At 36.8% G+C, this 27267-nt stretch overlaps 1 protein-coding gene across 6 annotated transcripts in view; it reads left to right on the forward strand.

Moving 5' to 3' along the window:
* Window positions 1-27267, forward strand: part of GRM7 (glutamate metabotropic receptor 7) — an 888308-nt gene that overhangs the window by 258235 nt on the left and 602806 nt on the right. For all 6 annotated transcript variants that reach the window (XR_004281484.1, XR_004281485.1, XM_032325977.1 and 3 more), the window contains exon 2: window positions 21636-21852. Coding sequence is in view for 4 of the 6 variants with exons in the window: in XM_032325977.1 (XP_032181868.1) it covers window positions 21636-21852 (217 nt within the window). In the remaining 2 variants the exon portion in view is untranslated. The remainder of the gene's footprint in view (window positions 1-21635; window positions 21853-27267) is intronic.

The following is a 27267-nucleotide window of genomic DNA, read 5'->3' on the forward strand; positions in this document are numbered from 1 at the left end:
TCTGAAGGCTAAGTAATGACTCAAAATGTACTGAATACCATATATAGTAAACTTCTATGTTGTCAAAACACAGAAACCTTTTTTTTCCCTGAAAGATAAAATGACTGTTAAGACCCATAGTAAGAATTAATCAAAATATTATTATCTTTGTTTTAATGTAATTAGCTCTTCAAACTGTGTAAACTAATTTTGTAAAACTGCATACTTTACCAATATGACTTTTACAGAAAATGTTAGGAAAATGCTTTGAAAACCATGGCTGACTTACTTATACAATAATTTTCAACTTTTATTCTACTTTGAAAGTACTTGTGAGCTAAAGGTATTTAAGTGCTAACATGTTAAATTATTGAAAATAGTAAAAGAAAATTTTATGCATCTAGCATATGTTATTTAGCAAACATCTGCAGGGGTAGATACCTACCATTAGGTACAAATTACTTTTCAAAAATAATAGTTAGCTTTTAAGTCTAAGATAAATACTGAAAGCAGCTTGTAAGTTCTTCACAAGTATTTTATCCTGAGGAGGGACATCTGTTTAACCTTGAATAATCAGCAGTAGGAACAACTTAGTAGGTATAAAAAGCATCTCTGAGAATTTTTGAAAAGGTTCCATTTTCCCTGTGGAGACACATGTGGAAATTATGCACCCTTTCCCAAAGTGAATTGGTAAATCAGAATCACTATTGTCAGGAACCTCTCATCTTTGAATATGTCAGTGGAGAATGTGTGATTCACAAATGATTTGCCCATCTTGTGTTCTTTTCATTTCTTTCTTCTCCCACCTCTTAAAATGAGTACTAAGTAATATATAGAATTATTGAATCATTGTATACCTGATACTAAAAGTAATGATAATTAGGTTTTTTTCCTTCTCTTTATCATCACAGTAATGTTTGGCAGGAACTTTCAAACAGGCTTTTCTCTTTCTTTTAGCTGCCTAGATGAGGATGACCTATGACGTAGGGAAGGTGGCATATTTGAACAGTGGTGTCCCAACTGTCATTACAATGACTGTCATATACTCTTCTTAAGGAAATAGGTTGCCTTGCTGTATAATACAGGACATCAGTGATGATTTTTCTGCTTCATCCACTGCCCACTCCAATGGGACACAACTGCAATTCTGTCATCAACCTTGGGGATCAATGCTTCCTGGCATTAGAAGACAATAGAAATGCTTTTGTATTTAGGTCTACTTTGCCTCCTTGATAAAATCTGTCTTTGCCACTCAAGTCTTGTTTTGTCCTTTGTTCTAGCCATCAGTTCCTGCAGATCCGTTTGTTATCCTGCTTCCTGACCCTGAATTTGGGGGTCTCCATTTTACTCCGTTCTACTTTGAGTATATTCCGGGTTCACTCAGAATGGATTGTGTCCTGGACCCAGTCTTCCTCCCTGATGCCCTGCCCTTATCTTAACCTATTGCCTGTTCTCATCCAGAAAGTTTTGTCTATTTTTCCCCTTTCTCCACACCCCTAATATGCTGCTGCTCATCTCCTGCTGTGATACATAATGGCTTGTGATGAAGCTGCTGTGGAAACTATTGTTTTTCTGGTGTTTTAAGGGTATAATTGAAAAAGATACTATTAAATCGGAAGTTTCTAAACTAATCAGTGACAGTATTCTCTGATTCTGACAACTTCATGATTGAAGAAACATCCCAATTTCAGGCAAATTAACATGTGAAATATAGAAGCCTTAGATTTGAAGAAATGTCGGAGTACCATAGCCTTTTACTTCCACAGAGGAGAGCTATGGTAATTGAGAATTAAATGGACTGGGGTGGGGAGTGCTGGACACAGATTTGGAACCTCATAAACCCAGAACAATATTGTTTAAAATTATCTGATAAGATATTAATTACTTTGCCATCATAGACATAAGCAATATGGAGCTTTTCTAATTACTCAGGTCACACCAACTATACTTTCCCTTAATAAAAGGGGATGGCACAGTCTTTTATTAATAGACCCTCTTCTTCCCAGGGCTCTTTCCCCTCAAATGAAAAACTTTGTGAAGAGAAAGAAAAATGGGTCCAAAAGAAAGATAATATCTTGAGATAATAACTAGATATAGCTATGTTTCAGTCCCATAGGCTAATGATGGCTTTTGTATCTGACATCTACTATGCAAGCCTAAGATTAATGTCCTTCTTTTTACTTCTAATACTTGCTTTACTTTTGGTCTCATCCTACCTTTAACATATGTGTCTCACTCTCTGGGTAGATTTTCGTGGAGCATGTGTAGAATAAAGATAACGTGTTGTAAGAAAAATTAATCTGAGGTTTAAAAAAAATCTATTTGGCTAACAGATTTTCAGAGCTTGCATCCACATGATTAAAGATAAGACAGTTATAACATCTCCTTAATCCATTCTGAGCTAAAATCTCACATGAGGCTGGGCTGTATAAATATTCCCACCACAAGCTACACACTTGCTTATTTTCTGCCTTTTGAACACTTGCACTCATTTATCTCCTAGTGCCCTGTTGGGCTGCGTTCAACACATTGATGTGACAGCTTTTAGTTTTAGCCTTATAAGGGGTGCTTTGCAACATGGCTGTTTCACATCACTCCACCATACCACATTAGAGACTTGTTGGCAGTGAAAATATTTACAGTGAGAGGCTTTTTTTTTTTTTTTTTTGGTTCACATCTCTGTTGTTGTTGCAGTTGCTGTCATCTTTGTGTTTGCTTCCTTCTCAGGGCAGTGAACCAGCTAACGGTAGCATCCCCTAAGTATCTATTTTGAGGGTAAGAGGCTTGCCTTGCTTGTGTTGTTAGAAATGGGATTTATCCATGAAAATTGACAACTGAATTGTCACCTCCCCCTCAGGTGGTTTCCTAATTATAATTTGTTCTGTGCAGTGTCAGGAAATAGAAGAAGAGAAAAACAGAATCTCTTTTACTGCTGCAAAGCAAAGGGGATCAGGGCAGCCTGGGAGCCGAGGAAAAGTCACATTGGAAATAGCTCCAAGGTGCCGGCCGGTCGTGAAGATGTGCTTTTCGGGAAGGTTACTCAGGTGCTTCAAATTGCCTCCAGCCTTAAGTGAACTTGACTAATGATGGGTTCCGTGATTTCTATCCCAGAATAGGCTGGTGCTCTGGTACTTTGTTAAGATTTGAAATTACCTTTCTGAAAGTGCCATCTATTACTGTAACTCTGCACTCAAACTCCCATTTTTAAGTAGTCAGTGGAGGTCAAATGTGTGACACTCAGTTGGAGAGCAATGAATTAAAATTGCCCTGATGTTTTAATTGCCATGCTCTAGACAGCATAGCTTATTTTAAATTGCTATGGGAAACCACTAGTCACATATGAAACCCTGATAGTTTATCAAGTTTGATGGGTGTATGGTTTGGTGGTTGAAAAATGATCGGGCTTAGAAATGCCTGGGCATCTGGCTTGTCAGTGTTTTGTTTCCTATATAAACTTCCACTTTTGGGGCGCCTGGGTGGCTCAGTGGATTAAGCCGCTGCCTTCGGCTCAGGTCATGATCTCAGTGTCCTGGGATCGAGCCCCGCATCGGGCTCTCTGCTCAGCAGGGAGCCTGCTTCCCCCTCTGTCTCTGCCTGCCTCTCTGCCTACTTGTGCTCTCTCTCTCTGTCAAATAAAATAAATAAAATCTTAAAAAAAAATAAATAAACTTCCACTTTTTCCTGGATTATGTGGAGTTTGGAGGGGAACCAGTTTAATTACTCTTTGCATCATAGGAAACTTAGAGGAATCCTTAATTCACAAAAAGTTCAACATTCCAAGATAAAAAATGTTGTCCATTTAAAACAAATTTTGGGTTACTGCCTCCCCTTCTGTTTCTCCCCCTCCTCTCTCTCTCTTTTACTTTGTCCTTCTGTTTGTTATTTATCAATCTCTTCATTTCTACTGTCAGCGTATCTCTGTCTCTCACCTCTGTGGCTTTAAATCCTTCATTTTTTTTTTCCTCATGGCCAGACTACTTATAGTTTGTTTAAAAAAAAAAAAAAAAGGCGTGGGGCACCTGGGTGGCTCAGTTGGTTAAACACCAGACTCTTGGTTCAGGTCATGATCTCCTTGGTCTTGAGATCAAGCTCTGCCTTGGGCTCCACACTCAGCAGAGAATCTGCTTGAGATTCCCTCTCTGCCCCTCCCCCCCACTCATTTTTTTTTTTCCCTCTCTCTCTACTCTTCCCTCCCTCCCTAAAATAAATAAATAAGCCTTTTTTAAAAAATGCACTGGTGGCTGCCTGGGTGGCTCAGTTGGTTGAGCAATTGCCTTCAACTCAGGTCATGATCCTGGAGTCCCAGGATCAAGTCCCACATCGGGCTCCCTGCTCGGCAGGGAGTCTGCTTCTCCTTCTGACCTCTCTACTCTCATGCTCTCTCTGTCTCTCAGATAAATAAATAAAATCTTTAAAAAAATAAAAAAAAAATTTAAGAAATTTAAAAATGCACTGGGACACCATTTCTCTGAGATGTTGGGAGCAAGACGCAGTTTGCTTTTAATAATTAAGTAAACCTCAGTTATCTAAGTGTGCTATTTCAAAGAAGTTATGCAAAGGTGGGTAATGTTTAGAAGCCACAAACTAAGCCAAACTGGCTTCATACTAATTTTAGAAGGAGTTAATCACTTCACTAAAAAAAAATGATGTCACTTGTAAAATTATCTAACACTGGCATTTTACTGAGCATGTGGAAGGCAATATTTGGGAAATATATTCTTTTATTTGCATTTCTAGAGAGCAGCCACCTCTACTGTATATTTATAAGGTCACAGCTCTCTCCTCACTAAATGCTTGAAGAGAGATTTTATCCCTTTGTGTCCCTGACATCTCCCACAGGATGGTTCCAGGGAAGTGTTAGGTGAACGGAACTGATCAGAGAAACCATCACTACAAAGAAAATAGATCAAAGCATCTAACACCAGTAACAGTGTGGCATCTCCTCGGACAAATTAGAGTCAGTGCTTTATCATCTATTTACCTTGTCACCAATAACTGTTAACTTTAAGATGGCTGCCTTCCACTCCAGTGTTAATGGTCTTCAGAATAGCATCTAGTTAGACTATTCCTTAGGATGGATTCAGGTTTTTAGTTTTATATTTCTTAATACTAACTAGGAAGATGTATCCTTTAAGTCACATGTAATATATAGTACTGTTACTAGTAATATATACAGAGTAATGATAGTAAACATTATTTATACTACACATGCATGGGAAATGTATAAGTATTTTATTCTAAAACCTAAGAGAAACTATCTTGGGATTTTCTCACATTTTTGGTATTTCCAATATCATTTGCCTAATCCAAAGGACAAGTTTTCAAATCTGTCAAGTTTTCTACAAGAAGTAGAGAAGCCAGAGCTCCTTAATATGTTTGTTGATTTTGGTGTGGAGATAGATTAGATCAGAATGAAAACAGAGCTTTTCAGCCTGGGTAAAGAGGATTCTTTTAAGTAGGAACACACACAATGTAATTTTTTAAAAATTTTTGTTTATTTTTTATTTCTTTTCAGTGTTCCAGAATTCATTATCCATGCACCACACCCAGTGGTCCATGAAATACATGCCCTCCATAATACCCACCATCAGGCTCATCCAACCTCCCAACCCCTCCCCTGCAAAACCCTCAGTTTCTTTCTCAGAGTCCACTGTCTCTCATGGTTCATCTCCCCCTCCAATTTCCCCCAACTCACTTCTCCTGTCTCCCAATGTCCTCCATGTTATTCCTTATTTTGCTCCACAAATAAGTAAAACAATATGATAATTGACTCTGCTTGATTTATTTCACTCAGCATAATCTCCTCCAGTACCATCCATGTTGATACAAAAGTTGGGTATTCATCCTTTCTGATGGAGACTTAATACTCCATGGTATATATGGACAACATCTTCTTTATCCATTGTAATTTTAGAGAGATAAGGTAAAATATGGCTAAGGGAAGACTAGAAGAAGTCAAAATTAAATACACATATGGGGCCCTTTGCTTTCAACAAATCTGGCTGATGTAAAACAAAATGACCACTATTGGATAGAAAGTAGAAGAAACTTTCTATTTGGCATAGTAGTTTTTTAACTTTCAAAATAAACTACTTACAGTATAGATCTTCTTGAGTTCATTTAAAATTTGATTGTGGCTTTCTTTTAAAGTATATTTATTCACTATAAGAAATGAAATGTATCTTCATAACTCTGCTTGGCATTTTAGCTTGGAAATGATCTTTTCATTCATTTTATTTTACTTTCTACGCATGAATATAAACAGGCATGACAGTCTGACTGCTGAAAACCTGACACCTAGTATCTGTAACTCATTGATCCAAGATACTTGGGCTGATAATGATGACAGTGACTCTCAATGAGTTCTTCATTTGGGATGATAGTTTATAGCTATAGCTGTTTTCCTGCCCTTGGTAGCACAGAAATCAAGAATTGTAACTTCCTTAATTACTTGAAGCACAATAAGTAAAGGGAGCTGTCTTTACAATCCGTGAAGGATTGCTATGGAAAAAAAAAAAAAAAAAAGGCCCTCAAATAATCACAATGTTGCCTTTAAGCTGAAGTTGAGAGAAAATAAAATGAAACTTTTTTTTTTTCAATGAATAGTAAACCTACTCATATTAAAAACATTTGAAAAGAGTCTTGGGTGGGAGAAGATCGGAAAAGTTTAGTGAACTTTCACGGATGTTTCTAGCAGAAGAATTGGGAAATTATAAAGGCCATGCCATTAAACACACCATTTTAATGCCTGTACTCTCTTCATGTAATAAGAATACTATTTGGAGGTTGCTTGGGTGGCTAAGTGGGTTAAAGCCTCTGCCTTCGGCTCAGGTCGTGATCAGGTCCTGGGATCGAGGCCGCATCAGGCTTTCTGCTCACTGGGGAGCCTGCTTCCTCCTCTCTCTCTCTGCCTGCCTCTCTGCCTACTTGTGATCTCTGTCTTCCCAATAAATAAATAAAAATCTTAAAATAAAAAAAAGAATTCTATTTGGAGGTCATTGTAGGATAACGTTAGTAGAAATGTACTCCCAATATCTTTTATCAACTATGGTCAATATATAGTTAATATCCTACTAGGGAATTAATTATTGACTACTACTTTGTCTTCTTTGTTTTGTCCACAATTGTTTTGGAAATTAGTTTAATCAGACTTAAATTGTCAGCTGTATCTACTTACCAGTCCCATGGCCTAGAGATACAGATGGCTGACTTACCCATCCTTCAAGATTGTGGTAGGTAATGGTAACTCTGTCTATATTCCTTCTTCTTCCTTAGTAATAAACTTCAGTATTATTTGAGATGACAATGTACATGACTAAAAGACTACATTAAACAATTTTTTTTTTCTTGCAACTAGTTGTGAGCATGAGACTCTTTTGAACAATAACATAGGTGGAAATGTTACATGCAAGGCTGGAAATATGGCTTAGAAAGACTTCATCTCACTGGAAAATGTGCCCCTTTGTCTTTTTCCATTGCCTCAAAGGAGTCTATCATTGATGGAGCTTTGATACCCTTTAGAACCATAAGTGATGTTGAAGATGGAATTGATATGCTGGTATGGAAGAGCAGAAAACTACAAAGTGCCTAGTTCCCTGGTGACAATGGGACTGTCCCGCCATTCTGCCAGCTTGGGGCTGTTTATCAACTTATTTTATATGACTCATATAAAACATTTTAAACATATAAACATATAGAACATTTTATATGACTCATATAAAACACATGTTTATGAGTAACTGTTATTTTGAGTTTTCTATTTTTGAAACCAAACCAGTTAATAATTGGTATTGGATAAAAGCCAGAATGAGTCTTTTTAATTTTGAAATATAATGTACAGAGGGATCATGCACTTTAAAACACTATGGATTTTTTTGAAACCTCACTGTAAGAACTAGTCAAAAGATGCGATTCTAATAATTTTTCAGTAACACTGTGACAAGGTGACTTTTCACAAATTATATTGCCTATATTTTTATTTTTTTTCCTGGAAGAAGTAGAGATCTGACTCCATTAGTACCAGCATCATATCCTTCGCCATTTGCAACCTGGCATCTAAAGGATAAGATCAGGAAAACTTACGATGCCCATGTCCAGGCAAAACTTGCCTCTAATAGGAATCCATGTGTTATGGAGGGGATTAGCAGATCTGTCTCAAAATCTTTCCTGAAGCAACCTTGTTAAAATCCAGGTGTGGTACTGCCATTGGTGATATTTTCTCTCTCCCTCAATCTCCATAGGAAGAAGTCAATCTAAAATATAATTACATGTTAAAAAAATATGCAATCATGGTAATTGGATGATGATATGGTGGCAGGTGATGTGATAGTAGAACTTGCAGGATATAGGGAAAGAATATTAAAAATGGTAAATTCCAGAACAAATCTATATTTGCAACAATGTACAGTGAAGAAACTTACCAGGCCATTTCAGTCTGCAAAATATCCTGGAAATTCTTTGGGGGTATTTTATCACACATATGCTTAACTAAGAATTAGTCACCTGGTTCCAGGTCCCCAAAACTGAAGCTAACATAGAGATGACTGAAGTACTTTTCTTTCCAGAGGGAGATATCTGGGTCAATGAAAGACATGAAAGACATGAAAGACATGAGTGCAGAATTACTTATTAAGTAAGTAAGTTCTACTTACTTACAGTTGACAGTTCTGTTTAATATAAATTCAAATAGTTACAATTATATCAACATCTACTAACTCCACAGTTGAACTTCACCAACATTTTGGACTTCTGGCTGAGACTTTGTCCTTCCAAAATCTTTGCCATTTGTTTTCCTTTTCTATTCTTCCATGCCCATCCAGGAACTAGGAAGAAGGACTGGAAAGAAAAAAAAAAAAAGACAAATGCTTTACTGCTTCTTCCAATGCTTGAGTTCTATAGGCTTTACTGCTTCTTCCAATGCTTGAGTTCTATAGGCAGGAGATATACCTATTAGCAAAGTGACCAAATTCCTCATTTCCCCAAACAATAGGGAATACCCCTCTTTAGGTGTCAGGTGAAACCATGAAAAACTTCTGTCCTAGAGACTTTGTTGAAGGATCAGTGACACATTGTTGATGAAAGGAACATTTCAGTTATTACACACCAAGTACCTGGGACTAGTAACTCTTGAGATTTCTTCCTTTATGTCCCCTTATTATTCTTCTGAGAGTACACTAATGGATGTCAGAAAGGTTCTGTGTATTTTATTAGTGTGTAAAAGTTATTACTATAATAGAAGAAACAAAATAAACTCAGATAGGTATTCATTTTATTTCATCATTTTGCCCTATTCTTTCTCCAGTTTTAAAGCAAGTGAAATTATGGATTCTACTCTCAAGTCATGCAAGTTCCTCTGCTTTCTTCAAAAGAATCCCATGTCTTACTTTATGCATTGTTTTCATCAGAGACTTTCTTTCGTTCCTTTGCTGGGGGCTATCTGCCTCCTGTCTTCCAATTAGCTTGAACAGCCCATCTTGGTCATATCGCCTTCAAATTTTGAATTTAAATACTGACATTTCTGTATTTCATTTAGACCAGTTCCCCCACCAAAGTGGTTTCAAATATATTTACATATTAAATCATCACACTCCTTAAAGCTGGTCTATCTTCTTAATTCTTATACCTACAATTCCTAAATTTACAAATAAAAAAAAATTCTAGTCATACAGTGCTAGTATAGTATCATATTAACTAAATTAAATGATATTTATTATGCAGGAATCTGATAATTCATCCTATTTGTATTAATAAATAGTTCCTAAATTCTTGTTTACTCAGAATATAAGCCATATAAAAGCTAAAATAAACAGCATAGCTTTCCCTCCCTTGTAGAAGAGAAAAAAAGTAAATAAGGAATTTTTGTCTAGTAAATTTTTGTCCCTTTCAGGGAATCAAAGGATCAGCACAGATTTAACTTCACCTTCTGGAACATCTACATCTGTAGTCTTATACAATGAGAATTAACGTACCTAGAGCCCGCCAGACCCCGAAAAGGCTCCTAAGTCATTAAGCAAAGATTGTGTCATGTTCAATAGCATTTCTGTTTAGTGCACTTTTTTGTGCCCTAACTTCTTGAAAACTGAAATTCACATAGACCATGGCGCATAGTTTACTACAACATCAATTAACTGTAGTAGTCCATTTTCAATACTCCATTTTACTGGACTAGAACATAATTATAAAGGTGGCAATGGTTCTCAGAGAGAAAATAAGTTTGGATTTCATTTTATTTTCTTTTTCACTTTAAGAAGTTTCTGGCCATGTCCATGTGAAGGACTGAGCATGTGGGTTGCTTATCTCCATGCATTCTTTTGAGAGACCAGATAATTGAAGGTGACAGGGAAATGCACAGAGCTCTGATAATTGGGAAAGATTGACAGGTAGAGGGGGAAATATGTAAAGCTGAGTTGGCAAGACATTAAAAATATCTCTTCATTTTTATTTTGTGACCACAGTGTTGTGACTACAATTGTCCTTTCCACACACAAACCTCAACTGGTTCAACTGAAGCAATTTTTCACCCCCTGACTGGCCCCCTCTGACTGCCCCAACACATACACACACACAGATGGCAATATTTTGTGTTGTCTGCAGTCATCTTTGACTGTGACAGCTGCAGGTTGTGCTACTGGCACCTAGTGACAGAGGTCAAGGACGACACTAACCATCCTACACCACCCAAGATGATCCCTCCCTGTACCGCAAGAGAGAATTATCTGATCCCAGAAGTCAATAGCAGCAAAGTTAAGGAATCCCATTCTATAGACAGTTGACATTTATATTGCTAGTGGAATACCTCAAAAGTCAGCCTTTGGTGTTTGGTAAACCACACTCTAGATGTGAGACTCTGGCCGCCATGGCCTCAAAGAGATCTAGGATCATATCTAATAAATATGAGAAATGTTGAAGTAAGACTTACTTTGGTTACTTTTTTTTTTTTTTTCTTAATATGTGGTTGTCTGCAGGAATACTGGCCAGACGTAACTTATAGATGTGTAGGATCATGAAGAAGGCTGAAAGGTTATAAAACTCCCCCCCCCATTTTCCTCTGTTTCTCTAGTAAAGCATATGCTGATGACTTCTATGGTGCTATGTTAGGGGTATCAGAAAGGTCTCCATTAACTTTGTCATTGAATGCTATGGAAATGTGGGTGGAGATATTTATCTAATCTACAAAAGTCCTTAGAGATCATGTCTGTAGACTATATACATATATATCCCCAGACACACTTTTAAGTAGGATGCTTCTTTAAGCAAATTATCACCAGACAAAACAGCATTGCATGCCACGTATGACATGTCAAATTTTTGTTTTGTAGCTCTTTCACTTTTACCCTGTGATGTAGCTTGGGCTTATACAATTAACCCTATTTTATGGGTAGAAAAATAACCCTGGTGAGCTTGTCTATCTTGATGGGAATAACATGTGTTATCGCTGTTTTGGCTCCTGTTAACCATCTAAAAGTTCCAGCTTTCTCTTTTTTTTGTCTTTTTTTTTTTTTTAAGATTTGTTTATTTATTTTAGAGAGGGAATGAGAGAATCTCAAGCAGACTCTCCACTGAGCATGGAGCTTGATGTAGGGCTTGATCTCATGACCCTGAGACAATGACCTGAGCTGAAGTCAAGAGCTGGATGTTTAACCGCTAATCCACCCAGGTGCCCCTTCTTGGGTATTTATGGTCATAAGAAGTGTGGATAGACGTGTCCCCGCACCCCTGCCAGGGACTGTATACACTAATTTATTAGAATCAGGATGTCAAGAATGTGACTTCAACAAAATTATGATGGTCTCAGGACCCTTAAGAAAATATCACCCTCTTGTTTCCCTTGTGCGCATCCAGGCAGTGCAGAGAAGGAAATGAATACAAACAGGTAGAAAAATAAGGAGAGGCTCCAATCTAGATCCTGTCCCTCTCCTACTTTGGTGTTTTCATGTCTACATAAAGTAGGGCTTCCCACTCGGAACATGGCTGGGGAGGTAGATGGGTGACTCTTAAAGATCAGAGTAGATAGGAATTACTAAACCAGTATATATTTTCCAGATTTAGATTAAAAAAAAAAAATGAAAGTCCATCATAGAACCAATCACTGAGTCCTTTGAAAGTATGGATCAGCTTGGTCCAAAGTTAACTAAATCTTCAAAGCATTGTCTAAAGAAAAAAAGAGCATAGCTACTTAACAGAAGTCCTGAATGCTGGAGGACCTTATGCCAAGATAGAGTTTGAAGATTAGAACACCTGTACCCCAAGGTTTACAGCAACAATGTCCACAATAGCCCAACTATGGAAAGATCCCAGATGTCCATTGACAGATGAATGGATAAAGAAGAAGTGGTATGGATATATGATGGAATATTATGCAGCCATCAAAAATGAAACCTTGGCATTTGTAGTGCCGTGGATGGAACTAAAGTGTATTATGCTAAGCGGAATAAGTCAATCAGAGAAAGATAATTATCATGTGATCTCACTCGTATGTGGAATTTATTAAGCAAAACAGAATCATAGGAGAAGAGAGGAAAAAAAATAAAACAAGATGAAACCAGAGAGGGAGACAAGCGATTAGAGACTCTTAATCATAGCAAATAAACTGAGAGTTGCTGGAGGGGAGATGGGTGGGGGAATGAAGTAACTGTTTGATGGGCATTAAGGAGGGCACTTGATGTAATGAGCACTGGATATGACTAATGACTCACTGACCTCTACCTTTGAAATCAATAATACATTATATGTTAGTTAATTGAATTTAAATTAAAAAATTGAAAATAAAAAATAATAAAATTAAAAAATGAGGATTATTCTAAAACTTGAATTTAAAATGCAGTGGATATACATGTTCTAAGTGACACACAGATGTTCCAAGGACATCTCCTAACCGTTCTTAACATTTGCCAACTATGAGAGGTGTAAAATATTAGGTTGCCTCACTTTGCCTTTATATTACATCTCATTTATTCACATTAGTCTAGATCAGGTGATGTTGTTCCCCTTGACTCAATGGCTATATGAATAATGTGTTCTATTTGGCCACATGTGCCAACATCTGGATTCTGAAATACGGTCATCTTTACCGCAATTCTAGAAACTTGGAGAGAAGAAGGCAAAACAATGAAATTCATGATGGTAATATTTTTATCTATTAAGGGTTGTTGCCAAAGTTCATGAGGTTACATATATAAAGTATCACACATCTAAAAGCCCAATATATAGGGAGATTTAATAAAGAAATTGTAATAAAACAAATTAGAGATAAATTTCTTGAAACATGTATTATACAAATTTGGCTTGCAATCCACACATAGAACTACTTGGTTGCCAAGATGGTTATTACCACCCAGGAAATGTTGAAGGTGTTTGGTGTTATGCAATTAAAGAAATGAAAGATGAAGGAAAAACAGTTGAAATACTTGATGATAATCTCTGTTGTGAGTAATTTAAAGTTGAATGAAACTCCAGATATTAGACAAATTGAAAGTTATTAATCATTACTCAGTACTTTGAAATAAATAAATACCACCAAAAATCAGGATTGAAGTCCAACCATCCTTATATGAGCTGAGATATTGAGGGAAGAGATAAGTATAAATTGAAAAGAATGCTTCAAAGAATGAACCTGGAAGGTTTATTTATTCATTTCCCCTTTTTCCAGATCCATATCAATAAAGCTTAATAAGAACTAAGAGTGAAATTACTGCTAACTGTGAACTTAATAATGCCCCACTGGGAGTTCATTAATATCTCAACAGGTACACTGAAGCATTATCTTAATTGCACATGATACGTTCAAAAAATTGTCTTTAAGAAGTTTTATGGAAACTGCCCTCTGGAACAAGCATTAGTACATTTTGTATTTCCTTTCCTTGCTGTGCAGATTTCCCAGGAACATGGAACCATAAACCTCATTCAGTTTTACAAAAATAAGTTTCCAGGTAACCAACCTGGTCATAGGCAGTCCTTCTAATATAAAGAAGAAGTTCAAAATGCATCAAACCAATTTCAGATCTTTCATTTTTTCTAAATAAGTGAAATGGGTCTTTCATTTTGTAAATATTTAAGAATTTATTTTAAAGAGTATCAAGTTTACGTTGGATTAATGGTAACAGTTTGATTAAAAACATTAGAGTAATCCAGTCCAAATCTGGATTTGGGTTTTCAGTTATTTTGGCAGATTTGGACACTAAGGTGATGCTTAAAAGAGTGTTTATTCCAAGCCCAAGGTATCCCTTTGCTTAGAAATGTTTAACTTTGCAGTAATTATGGGATAAATTAAATTTAGTAGATTTCAATCTTGTCAACACTTGAAAAGTGAAAGTACATCACACATTCATTTGATTTTCTATTAGACAGGGCATAGAATTATTTTCTCTAGATTTGTTTAATTTATTACCTTTTTTACCCCCTATTTTAATTTGCTTATGACAATGTTAACATTGAACAAAGACATTTAACTAGAACCAAGGACATGGGATGCCAAATACTAATTGCTTCTTGCATCTGACATCCAAGCCTAGTTAGGGAAGGCAGAAAAGCTAAGGAGACAGCAGGGCAGAATGACCCTATTTAAAATGATAAATTTAAGTATATTTTGCAGAGTTAGACTGAACTCTGGGCACTGCCCAGTGGTGCCCAGAATTATCAAATCTTAGGTCTAAGAGAAAAAAAAATAGAATGAACAGTCTAAATGATTTCCTAAGTTCCCTTTACCTTTGAATCCCCAACTAATGTCAGCTTATTCTACATTCCAATGAAGAGGAGGGAAATCCTAGGGAATAGTGTGCCAAGGGGGAAAAAAAGGGCAAAAGAAGGCATTTGCGTCCATGCCTAAACCTGTCAGTCACAGGTCCACCAAAGACTTGGATAACTCCCAACTCCTGTGGGTCTCTCGGCCCACACCAACCAAGCAGATGACGATTCTGTTCTCTTATGATTATTCTATTCATTCATTTGCTGGCTTACTCATTCACAGTGCTATCTAGTGGCGAAGATGAACAAGGTCCTTGTTCTCCATGGGGGTGAGTTTTCTCCAGAAAAAGAGAGAAGAATAAACAGATAATTACACAGGTAACTAACAGCATACTGAAAGTTGTGACACTTATTTCGGAAGGAAAACCACAGCGTTTCAAAACTCATCAGTTGACCTTCCCATGAACTCTGGCTTTCTAGGGAGAACATTGGAGGCTAGGAGAGAGCCTTGCGGGCCTCCTAGTGATTGTGAGTACCAGGAAATGGATGTGAATTAACTTGATTACTCTGTCTGTATGCCAAACAAATCAGGTACCACAGTCACTGCATTTGTTAGATACAAATGAACTTGAATTTTTTAGAAGATAAAGAGGATATAAGTTGTTTAAATGCCCATTTAATTATTCTTGAAAATTCTTGAAATTAGTTTCCCCCTGGTCTTACTTCTCTTAGATTTATAGGAATTCTTAGAATTGTAAATGTGCATACATAGTTTAAAGGTTAAAGTAAGACCAGAGTGAATTGGGATTTTGTATGGTTGTTGTTCTCTTTTCTATTTTAAGAGTAATATCTGGGTTTGAGAAATGTCACATCTCATAACTTGAAGAATGATGGTTTTATTGCTGTTTATATTTTGTTTGCTTTTCACTGTTTAAAAAAGGGTCAAGGAATTTGGTTTCTACATAGCTTTCAAATGACAATTTTTAGGTGTGAGAATAGCTCAAAAACTTGATTACTTGAAACTAGTTTCCATCTTGTAATTATTGTCACCTGATTCATACCTTGGGAGAAATAATTAGAGAAATTGAGATTTTCTTTAAAAAAGAGACTTGGTGGAGGTGGATGCTTTATCTACTCTTTGAAGACACTTAGAGTACCATGAGTTCTATCTAAACACTGCTTTGTTTTGTTTTGTAAAATAAGATTTTAACTGACAGTCTTAATTCTTCATTTGACTATATATTTCTTAAGATAAGAAATAAAAATAAACACTAGTTGACTTCAGATGCTCAGTTTGAGAAATGTGAAAAAGGGAAACTGTTTTCACCATTATCATTTTTGTTTTCCTGGATATTTTAGCTGGTGTAATTAGAAAATAAAACTAAATGAATTTTTATAATATAACTTCCCTACCTGAAAATCCCAAGGAAATAAACTGAAAGCTATTAAAACTAATAAGAATTTTAACAGGGGTGTAAGTCACAAAGTAAATATACAAAATTAATAGATTCCTGTATACTAGCAATAAATAGAAAACAAAATGAAAATGTTATATCATTCATAATGCAATAAAAATAACAATTATCTACAAATAAAGTTAATACCAATTATCCAGAAATAAAGATAATAGTGTGCCTATATGGAGGCAGTCATAAAATTTTACTAAGAGAAAAAAATGAACAACAGAATGGATGAAAATAGTTATTTTCTCATGGGGAAAATAAAATATTATATATGTATCAATTCTTCCCAAATTAATTTATAAATATAATGTAATTCTCGTCAAAATCTTAATGAAACTTTATTATGAACTTGAAAAAAATTATGCTAAAATTTCAGCTAGAAAATTAAATGTGTGTGATTGCCTGTGGTCATTTTTAAAAGAACACCTATGCGGGACGCCTGGGTGGCTCAGTTGGTTAAGCAGCTGCCTTCGGCTCAGGTCATGATCCCAGCGTCCTGGGATCGAGTCCCGCATCGGGCTCCTTGCTCCGCGGGGAGCCTGCTTCTCCCTCTGACTCTGCCTTCCACTCTGTCTGCCTGTGCTCACTCTCGCTCGCTCTCTCTGACAAAAAAAAAAAAAAAAAAAAAAAAAAAAATAAAAGAACACCTATGAATAGAGGATACATTCCAACTAATAGAGCCCTAAATCCTCTATGCTTATAAGAACTAAAATAATAAAATACTGCCCCAAGACGTGGAAGATAGAAAAGTGAAATGAGAATACACTCCAAAGATCAAAGGATACTTAAGAATTTAATACATGACAGGAGATGGTCTTTCTCATCAATAAAAAATGATTAATTATTTAATATATGTTGCTGGGGCAAGTAGTTAACCATTTAAGAGAAGTCACTATAGATTGCTGGTCTACCTTCTACAATAATCCCAAATAATTCCCATATAGGGAAATATTTAAAGGTAAGCTTCAAATATTTCTGTCACATTGGTGAGGGTAGGGACTTGAACAATATTCTAGGAAAATGCTCATGGATATCTACACAAAATTAACTTTGAGGATTCATCTTCTTTTTTTTTTTTTTCTAGTGGCAAAAACTTGGAAAATGTTTAAGCACTCAATAGTGAACATTAGGCTTAGAACAGGTTTAGCTGAGCATATTATACAACCAAAAAGAATGGGAAAGAGAAATGAAAGCCTGGGGGTAAGGGGAGGAGGAAAGAAGAGATTAAGACTCACATTTTCATACTTTATAATATGTATGTGCATACCCACATGCACAAACAAAAAACGGTAAAGAGATAAAATGTTAACAGGGATGAAGTCATTAAAGTTATTTTCCTTTTGTTTCTCTATTTTTCACAAATAATATATATTTCTAAGAAAAAGTACAAGTTCATACATTATAACATATACATACAATTACAATGGATTATAAATGTCCCCAGTCCTCTTTGGGACTCATCATTAACAAAACCATATTTATGTCATAGGCAAATTTTTATGAAGAGTAGAGAATAATAAAATAAAATGAAAATTTAGTCCTATGATAAAGATTAAAAGTGCCTGGGGCACCTGGGTGGCTCAGTCAGTTAAGCATCTGCCTTTGGCTCAAGTCTTAATCCTGGGATCCTGGGACTGAGCCCAGTGTCCAGGTCCAGGTCTAGGCTCCCTGTTCAGTGGGGAGTCTGCTTATCCCTCTCCCTCTGCCCCACCTCCACCCCCCTTGTGATCTTTCTCTGTCAAATAAATAAATAAATAAAATCTTTCAAAAAAACACTTTAGTGGGTTTTTTTGGTTTGTTTTTTGTTTTATCAGAGAAAGGAAGTCTCAAAGAGAAATCGAATATTTACTTTTCTATAGCCAAAGTATTATTACACTAAATTTACTTCATCAAAAGATAAATTCTGCATTACTATAGACAGGAGGGTTTCAGTAGCAGGAGAAGGTATTGCTACTGTATCAAGGAGAGTGTGAAGGTCAATTACGGGAGATGACTAAAAATAATTTGGCCAGTTGTAGGTACCAATTATAACATACAGTTCAAAATAATTACTTGGTGTGCTTAAATACTATTTTGAAAACAAGTAACTAAATATGCAACACATTACTTAAGTAAGTAGCATCATATTTCATAGGTTACATAAATTCTTGCAGTCTCTCCCCTCTTACTGTGAGGAGGCATACCTTATGCAGCTATATTTTTATCACAGAAATGAAATCCGTTTGTTCTTTCATTCCTTATTCTAAATATGCATAATGCAGGAATAAGTACACTGTGTATAAGTCGTGTGCATGATCCTAAAGGTGCATATGAGTCTTAAACCAGGAGATATGTCTTATTTATGATAAAGAGATAGACTCCAGATAGTGACCACTTTGAAAGGATGCATGGTAGTGAGGGAAAAAATTGTTTCACCAGGATTTTCATCACTCAACTTGGGATACAGTTTAGAAAATGCACTTGTATTGGGAGCGCTTTACAATTCTGATTTTTTACAGCAGCTACATAAATGCAAATTCAAGTAGAGGGCTGGATGTATCTTCATTAGCACTGTCTCAAAGGTAGAAAAGGACTTTTGGCAGCAAAGGCATCTGTGCAACAGCATGAAGCTTTCACATTTCCACAAGTTGAAATTGATGGAAATGTATTGACATGCTTGGCTTCTTTCCTTTTTATTTCTTATATGAAAATGTCTGTCTCTCTCCCCACTATTCTCCTCTCTCCCTCTCTCTTCGTCCCTCCCTTTAATCCCTTCCTTTTTTCCCACCCAAAGTCTTTATTCATTTGATGTTTTCCTTACCTAAAATTCATAAGCTTGGAATGATAAATGAAACATATGGAGCTCATTTTACTAAGATATCTGTATGGGCTTCAACAAGGTGTTTACATAAAATGTTTGAGTAACGGTCTAAGAATGATCACTAAAAAACATTTAGTGGCTCTGTAGTCAGTGCTGTGAACTCCAAAAATCTACTTGCCTTCCTTGTTTTATTCTTCTTATTAAAATGGTTTACCAGCAATAGAGCAAAGTATCAGAAGAGAGTTCAGAAGTTCGCACCGGATAGTTTCAGATGTGAGTACTGCTCTCTTTCTTACAACTTTGTGACTTGAGGCAAGGTCACATTCTACTTTGAACTCTCAATTTCCACTTATATAAAATGAGGTAGTAATCTAATATAGTAAAGAATATTTACTGATGGTTAGATAAACTCATGCATAGGAAACTTTTAGAACATAACTGTCTGTAAGAAAGAGTTGGATAAATAATAGGCATTATTTCTAAAGCAATAATGACAGAAATATATAAAAAAATGTTCTTCCCTTAGACAGTAAGGGAAATGTATGTGATAATGTGCCATGGAGTACTTGGGAAGTCAAATATGAGTAATGGGTAAACTTAGTAAGGAAAGACACACTGTTGTCTGTTTTGATTATCATCACCCCCATGTATGAATCAACCAGTCCGTCCCAGCATTATGCTAAGCATAGCATAATCATTATTCTTATCCCTCAAAACAACCTTTTATTAATGATACCTCATTGAATTTAAAACAAACAAACAAACAACAACAACAAAAAAAACAACTTCTCAAGAGCACACTGTCATGAAGAGAAACATCAGACTTTGGTTCTGGATCCTGTCAATACTAAATCCCATTTTATTTCCATTACACCTCACAACACCTACTACTACAAGGAGTTTCTCCTTATCAGCTGACTTTGTCACACTGATTTTGGGCTTTGAATCAGTGACAGTGCCCCCCGTGGACAAGGAGGAAAATGCATCAAGTATGGGCTGCCTGGTGGGTATTATCTATTGTCAGGGCTGTCTGACTTGGTAGAGTAATGATGACCTAGGAACGTTCTTAGGAAAATGAGCTTTACAGAGGTGGTAACCAGCTTTAAACAACAGTAAATGGGTTTACTTTAGTCAAACTGCACTGGAAGGAGAGGAATAGATAAACACTGAGTAGAATTTTTCAGGGCTCAAAGAATTGACTCCAGTGTAACTTTGGCATTTTTGGAGCAGAGTGACCTTTGGGCTTTGCTTGAGCAAAGATCAAAACTGGTCTGTAGATACTTCAGAAATCCATATGATAAAGCAAGAATAAGTTCTGGGGGGAGTATATGCAAGCAGAATTTTGTGAAGTTGCTCATTCTTACAGGCAGATTAATGGTACCAATCATAGTCTATTGCATGCTGAGGTTAGAAGACCGAGGGGACAATGTATTGTAGTCATAAGTGGTTTAGAGGTCCTGAAGTTAGGACCTAGGCAGGGTCCTAACTGATGGCTAATTCGGGGTTTCCTCTTGGGTATTTGGAATCCCAAGCAAACATTTTTTGTAGGGCCTCTTTATGTATACATAATTTGAGCTAAATTCAGGATGTCAGGCCTTCTTAGATAGCCTAATCTCATGCGATCTTAGGAAACAAGTGCTATATCAGGTGATGGGAGAAATCTGCATGTTAGGCTACCCTTCTGGAATGAGGGGGCTGCTATTGGGGCTAAGGATGATCCTCACAGGTATAAGTTCTAGAGCTTTTAGGAGACCTGGTTAATACCATGCAGGGTAAGGGACTGGAGGACTGTCTAAATGGAAAAATGGGAATCAGGCACCCCTATGGGCTTGACACAAGCAGAACTGCCAGCCCTCTATCATCACCCAAAGAGGAGCTTAAGAAATTTTGAGGAAGGCCCTCCAGAGTACAGGGACTACTGAAGAGAAGGCTTTGTGGCAAGGAACCCCCTGGCCTGGTTCTCAGAGTGTTACTTAGCTACTTCATAATATTCTTATGAATAATACATGAAATTATGCATGCAGCTCGCTTAGGTGTTTCTTCACAGATGGTTGGTACTCAATGTTAGATGTCTAATGACTTCCACCAATATTCATGAGCTGGGTCAACTAAACCAATCTCTATACAAATTCCAGTTAGGCAGTTGTGTTTTTGTGGTGGTGGTGGTGGTGGTGTCTAATAGTTTTTAAGAAGTAAAGCATGGGGGCACCTTGGTGGTTCAGTCGGTTAAACGCCTACCTTTGGCTCAGGTCATGATCGCAAGGTCCAGGGATCAAACCCTATGACTGGTTCCCCATTGAGCAGAGAGCCTGCTTTTCCCTCTCCCTCTGCCCCTCCCTCCTACTCCTGCTTGCATTCTTTCTCTCAAATAAATATATAAGTTAAAAAAAAGTAAAGCATGATTCTAAGTGTTGGTCAGAATGTTTGCAAACTCTTTTCTCCTAAGCACCAAGACTCATGTGATTCCCATGCCATCCTCTTTCTCTCTGAGGAGGAAACAAAAGGCCAAGGCACAAAAGTATACCCTTTTGTGCTGTCTGAAAGTAGTTGGTTGCATTTAGATGGTTCACAGTTGCAGGGTGTTGTTTGCTAAAACACACATCCTCTTTGGAGCTCAAGCCCTGTATTTTGAGCAAATTATCCTAAGTATAAATGAGTCTCTCACATCCTGGTCGTGTGCTTTCTCATGTGGTGCTTTCCTTTCTTTCCAGATTCCCCAGATCAGTTACGCATCAACAGCACCTGAGTTAAGTGATGACCGACGCTACGACTTCTTCTCTCGTGTGGTCCCACCCGACTCCTTCCAAGCTCAGGCTATGGTGGACATTGTGAAGGCCCTAGGCTGGAATTATGTGTCTACCCTTGCATCTGAAGGGAGTTATGGAGAGAAAGGTGTGGAATCCTTCACACAGATTTCCAAAGAGGCAGGTAGGAAGAGATTGCATTGGTCAAATGACCGTCTTCACATGTCTATGGCTTTTAATGTCCTTTCCAGTCTTTGTCATATCAAACCAACACTGTAGATAATCACCATACCCCTACTCTCACATTCCTACTGCCTATTAAGTAAATTGGTAAAGACTTTATGTATAACACTTTGCCATTTTTGAAGAGAATATTTTCAAAAGTGTGAAACTGGAGTCCTTTAAGTTTCGGTAGCAGAAAGGAAGACAAGAGAATATGCACTTAATCTGGTACCTTACTTCTGTGAAATGAGTAATGGTGTGGATTGCAGGCTGCATACAGAAACCTGAGGCGGTGCTGCTGAGTGTGCGTGTCCTTCCTCTCTGCCCCTCTCTAAAATGCACAAATTGTTTAAAATTATGAGACACTAATCATGGGGGGCTCTTTGCTTTGAAGAAAAATGACAGTGACAACTCTGAATGACTTATCCACAACAAAGTTAAGCAAATTATCTGGATGGTAGAGTATTTAGCCAAATAATCTTTGGAACTTTATTTTGACAAAAACAGTTCGATTAAATAGTACTTGTAGTAGATTCTTTCATGTTTCATTAGCTCAAAATGGAAGTAATGAGTTCAAGTGTTTGGCCAGCTGGTTGCCATTGGGGAGATTTTGAAAAATGAGATAGAATCTTCACATTTCAGAATTCTGGCAATAAATATTGAGGCTTCCCCATACGGAAATATTGGATACAGTAAACGTGTAGCTGACCGTTAAGGCAAACACACACACACACAGGAAAGGTCCTTTTCATGAGGAAAGATGTCATAAATCCTGAAGACATGGTTTTGAATACTTGACTGTTAGACTACAGTTTCACCAAGACATGTTATGTGTTAGTGAATAGATTGTATATCTGCATGTGGCAACTGAAAAAGGGAGCCAGGGCTTGTATAAATCCCATGATTTTAACTCAGTCCCTTACTGTTTGCTCTAATTTGAATAATTCACTTGAGAACTGGGTCCTTTTTATACTTTTCCATCTGACTGAAGTGTTCTTACTCTTCATACCTTTGACTAGAAAACTCTTGACTGTTGACAGGTCTCATCCTAAATGCCATATCTAGGTTTATATATAAGCATACTCCAAACTTCCTTGGGTCTACCCACTTGGTTGTATTTTTAGTGTCTTCTCCCACAGCACTTGTCACATACTAGTATAATTTGCTGTTGTCAGTGTTTTCTGTCTTGCCCCATAGACTCTAAGAGGGGATCGTGTCTGTCTCATTCAGTACTACAGTCTCAGCCACAGTGTTTCTAAGGGAAACATACTCAGTATAGTTCAGCCAGAAATTCTCTGATTAGGAAAGAAACCTTAAATCTGGGCTTGTGTCATGCATGCTTTGATTTATAGGCATCATTAATAGTTCACTTTGTGAATCTCTAAAGACATACCTTATCAGTTTTGATAACTGCATTTTTTATTTCTTTCTCTTTTTTTTTTGACTCTTATTTTGATCCAAATGCTAGAAGCCAATTTAGAGAAATAACTAAAATATGAGCATAAAAGCCAATATAAAAGATAAAGAGAAAATATGGGTAAAATAATAAGGTAAGACTCAGAGACACAGTTCAGATATCATCTTATTCTACGTAATTGCTGCAAGTTGGTCTCAGATTTAATGCTGATCTTTGTATCAGATAAAGCAAAGAACAGTACCTATTTTGTTACAAAATGTGGTGTCCATGAGGTCAAAATCATGTTGACTGTTCAGTAAAGGACAGGAACAAGGCAAATGTTTGCTTTGGATCCTTTATAAAAGATTATATTTTATAGATAGATCAGTGGTGAGTTTCATTTGGTTGTTTATTCCTAGTGTCACTTGGTGATAACTTAAGATATAATATCAGAGTCTGCTTTATATGACACTGCAGAAAGGAAAAGCTGTTGCAATACAGTGTGAACTCCAAGCTCATAATTTTTGTTAAACATACAGTGAAATGACCCTGTGCAGAAATAAAAATTGTATCATCGGCAGGCATTTCGGATGAGATTCTTCAGTTTAAGAGCCTTTGAATTTGGGGACGAGAGTAACTACTAAAAAGCCAGTTGCAGAATTGCAAGAAAATATTGAGGGTTCAGGTAATACCTCACAGATTGGTTCTTTTCCTATAAGTATTATGATATTCACTATGTATTTATAATAAATTTCATTGAAACCAGAGCATATGTGCAATTAATATAAGTGAATGCACTCACGAGCTTAGCAAACACCCTGTCCCTCTCCTAATGAAAAGAAAGGAGGGGATATTGCAACTTAAATGACATGTAGGACCTTTACTCTCCAATGTGTGCATTACTTAGAGAAAACTTGAGGTGGGAAACACGATTGTATTGCTTCTTTAGTTGTTGTCACTTCTGTGGCCTCATAATATGAGCATCTTCCTACCCCAAGCATGACTTCAGTAGACAGATATATAATCATATGCCATAGTCTCTAAAATAATCCAGTTGCTTCCTCTGATATTCAGCCAAAGAAACAGTGATGTATTCTAATTCAGAAACAAAAAAAAGAAAAGAAAAAAATTGCTTTATTGGAATTTCTTAGAAGTATATATGCTTAAGGAATTTTTAAGGGTAATTTTAAATTTTTAAGGGTAATTTTAAGGGTACTTTTTTCCTCTTGTCTGAGGAATGTAGAACCTTGTCCCTAAAGAAAGATTCGGGTCCACATGCATGTGTAGGAGGGGTGGTGGGGCACAGAGAAAAGTAAGCACTCTGATGTCAGAAGGATGGGAAATTGAGAAACAGGCACTATTACTTCCATGCTGTAAAACTTTTGATACATGATTTAACTTTGAAGGTCTAGCTTCCTGATGTAGAGAATGAAATTAATACCTGCTTCATCAGGTTAGTAACGTTAAGTACGATCATACATAGGGAATCACTTCACACCTAACAATACCAGATTCTTATTAGTGCAGGGTTCTTGTCTCACAGAGTCGAAGAATGAATCCGTCAGACAACTGGGTGAAGTGAAGTGAAAGTTGATTAAGGGAAGGTGAGAACAGAAAGGAAAGAAAAGGAGTTCTTTAGAGTGAGGGGGCCTGAATGGGTTGCCATTGAGGGATTTTATGGTCAGTGTTTTATAGAAAACTGACCAGGGCACTTGGCAAATACCTTGTCTATAACATTGAAGACAAACAGGTGGCTTTGTAAATATGAAAATATCTTGCCAATATTTAGAACAGACAAGGTGGATTTGTTGTTTCCTTCTCTCTGGTTAATAACTTGTCTATAACATTTCTCCATATCTGGGATTTCTGTGAGCCTGGTCAGGTAGTCCCCAACCTGTCTCTCCATAGCCTCACCTGTCCCTTACTCATTAGAAGAGTTACTTTTTGAGTTTTAAAAATTTGAAAATAATGTAAGTGATGGATGACATCTGTCTTCAGCCAGAACTACAAGGTTTTATATATTACATATAATTATATAATATAATATAACCTATAAGTGTATATAATAGCTGAGTTGCTATTTTTGCTAACATGCTTTCATTAGATACGAAGCATAAGATGAAAAGGTGGTTAAGTATTCATATTGTCCTATGTATGTATTGTGTGTGTATGGAGAGAAAGAGAGGGAGAGAATGTGAGTGAGAGAAAGCATAAGCTCATTGATGTGTCTGTGTACTGCTAGCAGGCATGAAGGGGTTACTTCCATTCTTCCTGAACAGTTTGACTTTGAAGATTAGGATTCTTCTCTTTTATAAATGTCTTTAAGAGTTTCACCTGGGGTGCCTGGGTAGCTCAGTCAGTTAAACCTTGAACTTCGGCTCATGTCATAATCTCAGGATCTTGGGATCAAGCCCCACGTGGGATCAGGCCTTGCGTGGGTGCTGTGCCTCAGCAGGGAGTCTGCTTGAGATGCTCTCTCTGCCTCTCCCTCTGCCCTCCCATGCATGCTGTCTCTTTCTCAAATAAATAAACAAATCTTTAAAAAAAAAAAAAAGAGTTTTACCCTTTCAGGATACTTTAGTTCCAAACCTTACTTTCAACTTAAGTCCTAAAGCAGTTCTACTTATGGAACTAGAGTGTGAGGTGTATCCATCAGGCACATAGTCAAGAACATGTGTGAACAATCCTTTATCATACTCTGATAGAACAAGTCAAGACAATGATCTCTGAGGAAAAGAGCCATCCTCCATCAGGAGGCCATATAATTCATTTGGAACATGGAAGCCTAGGTACACTTTCTCTAAACTGTCAAAGAAAACCTCAGTAATTCTCTCATGTAGTCATTGGATATTTAAATATGCATGGGTGCTGTTCCTTGTTGAACTTTCAGAGAGGACTATAACATGATTTTCTCAGATGAAGAGATTTTTGTAAAACAGTGGTATTTGCATAAATTGCCCTGTTTATTTGAATGAATACACATGCAATAGCAACAAAAACAATTTGTTGTTTCATATCATAAGAATGAGAGATTATTCACTCCCAATGCACTTTAATATTCAGGTCAACATAATAACCCAAATAGCCTAAATTAGACATACAGACTCCTCTTTCTAAAGCAAAGGTAAAAGTAAATGCTTATGATAGAATTTACAGCGTTAATATATCCTAGACTTTTGAATCAAATTTGGTTCAAAGATTATGAGAACAAGTACATCACTATGACTTTCAAGTTTGCCGGACAATTTTTAGGAGAATCCCATGACCACTGCTTCACAATATGACACAAATAGTAATGATTTGCTACTGCCCATGGTATTATGACAGATGTCAACTTTTCAAAATTTAAAATAACAGATGAACTATCCTTTTGGTCTTTCATGCCAGTTACTTAGTACAGATATCTCAATTGGTCTTTTTTTTTTTTAAGATTTTATTTATTTATTGGACAGACAGAGATCACAAGTAGGCAGAGAGGCAGGCAGAGAGAGAGGAGGAAGCAGGCTCCCTGCTGAGCAGAGAGCCCAATGCGGGGCTCAATCCCAGGACTCTGAGACCATGACCTGAGCCAAAAGTAGAGGCTTTAACCCACTGAGCCACCCAGGTGCCCCTCTCAATTGGTCTTATAAAGTAATTAGCCATTTTTAGTCAGATAAACCATAGACTTACTTTTATTTAGTACTCTATCTTAATCTAGAATATTCTTTCCTAGAATACTTAAGTGAGACTAATTGACTATTACTAACTATTTTACAACCCTCAGTTGTTTTTGTTTTTGTTTTTTGAGATTTTTTTTCATAGATCTCAGGAGCTAGTTGGATTTTCTAATTATGGGATTTTATTTTCCTTATAGGTTTTTGGGCTTCTCTCTCTTTCAGAGATACAGTGTTCTCTTTTACTGTGTGGAAATTGTCAGTCTTCCCTACCCTACCATAACCTCTATAAGGTCAAGGACTTAGCCTTGTGACTCTATAATCTACC

Source organism: Mustela erminea, chromosome 1, assembly GCF_009829155.1.
Source record: "Mustela erminea isolate mMusErm1 chromosome 1, mMusErm1.Pri, whole genome shotgun sequence".
NCBI classification, from domain to species: domain Eukaryota; kingdom Metazoa; phylum Chordata; class Mammalia; order Carnivora; family Mustelidae; genus Mustela; species Mustela erminea.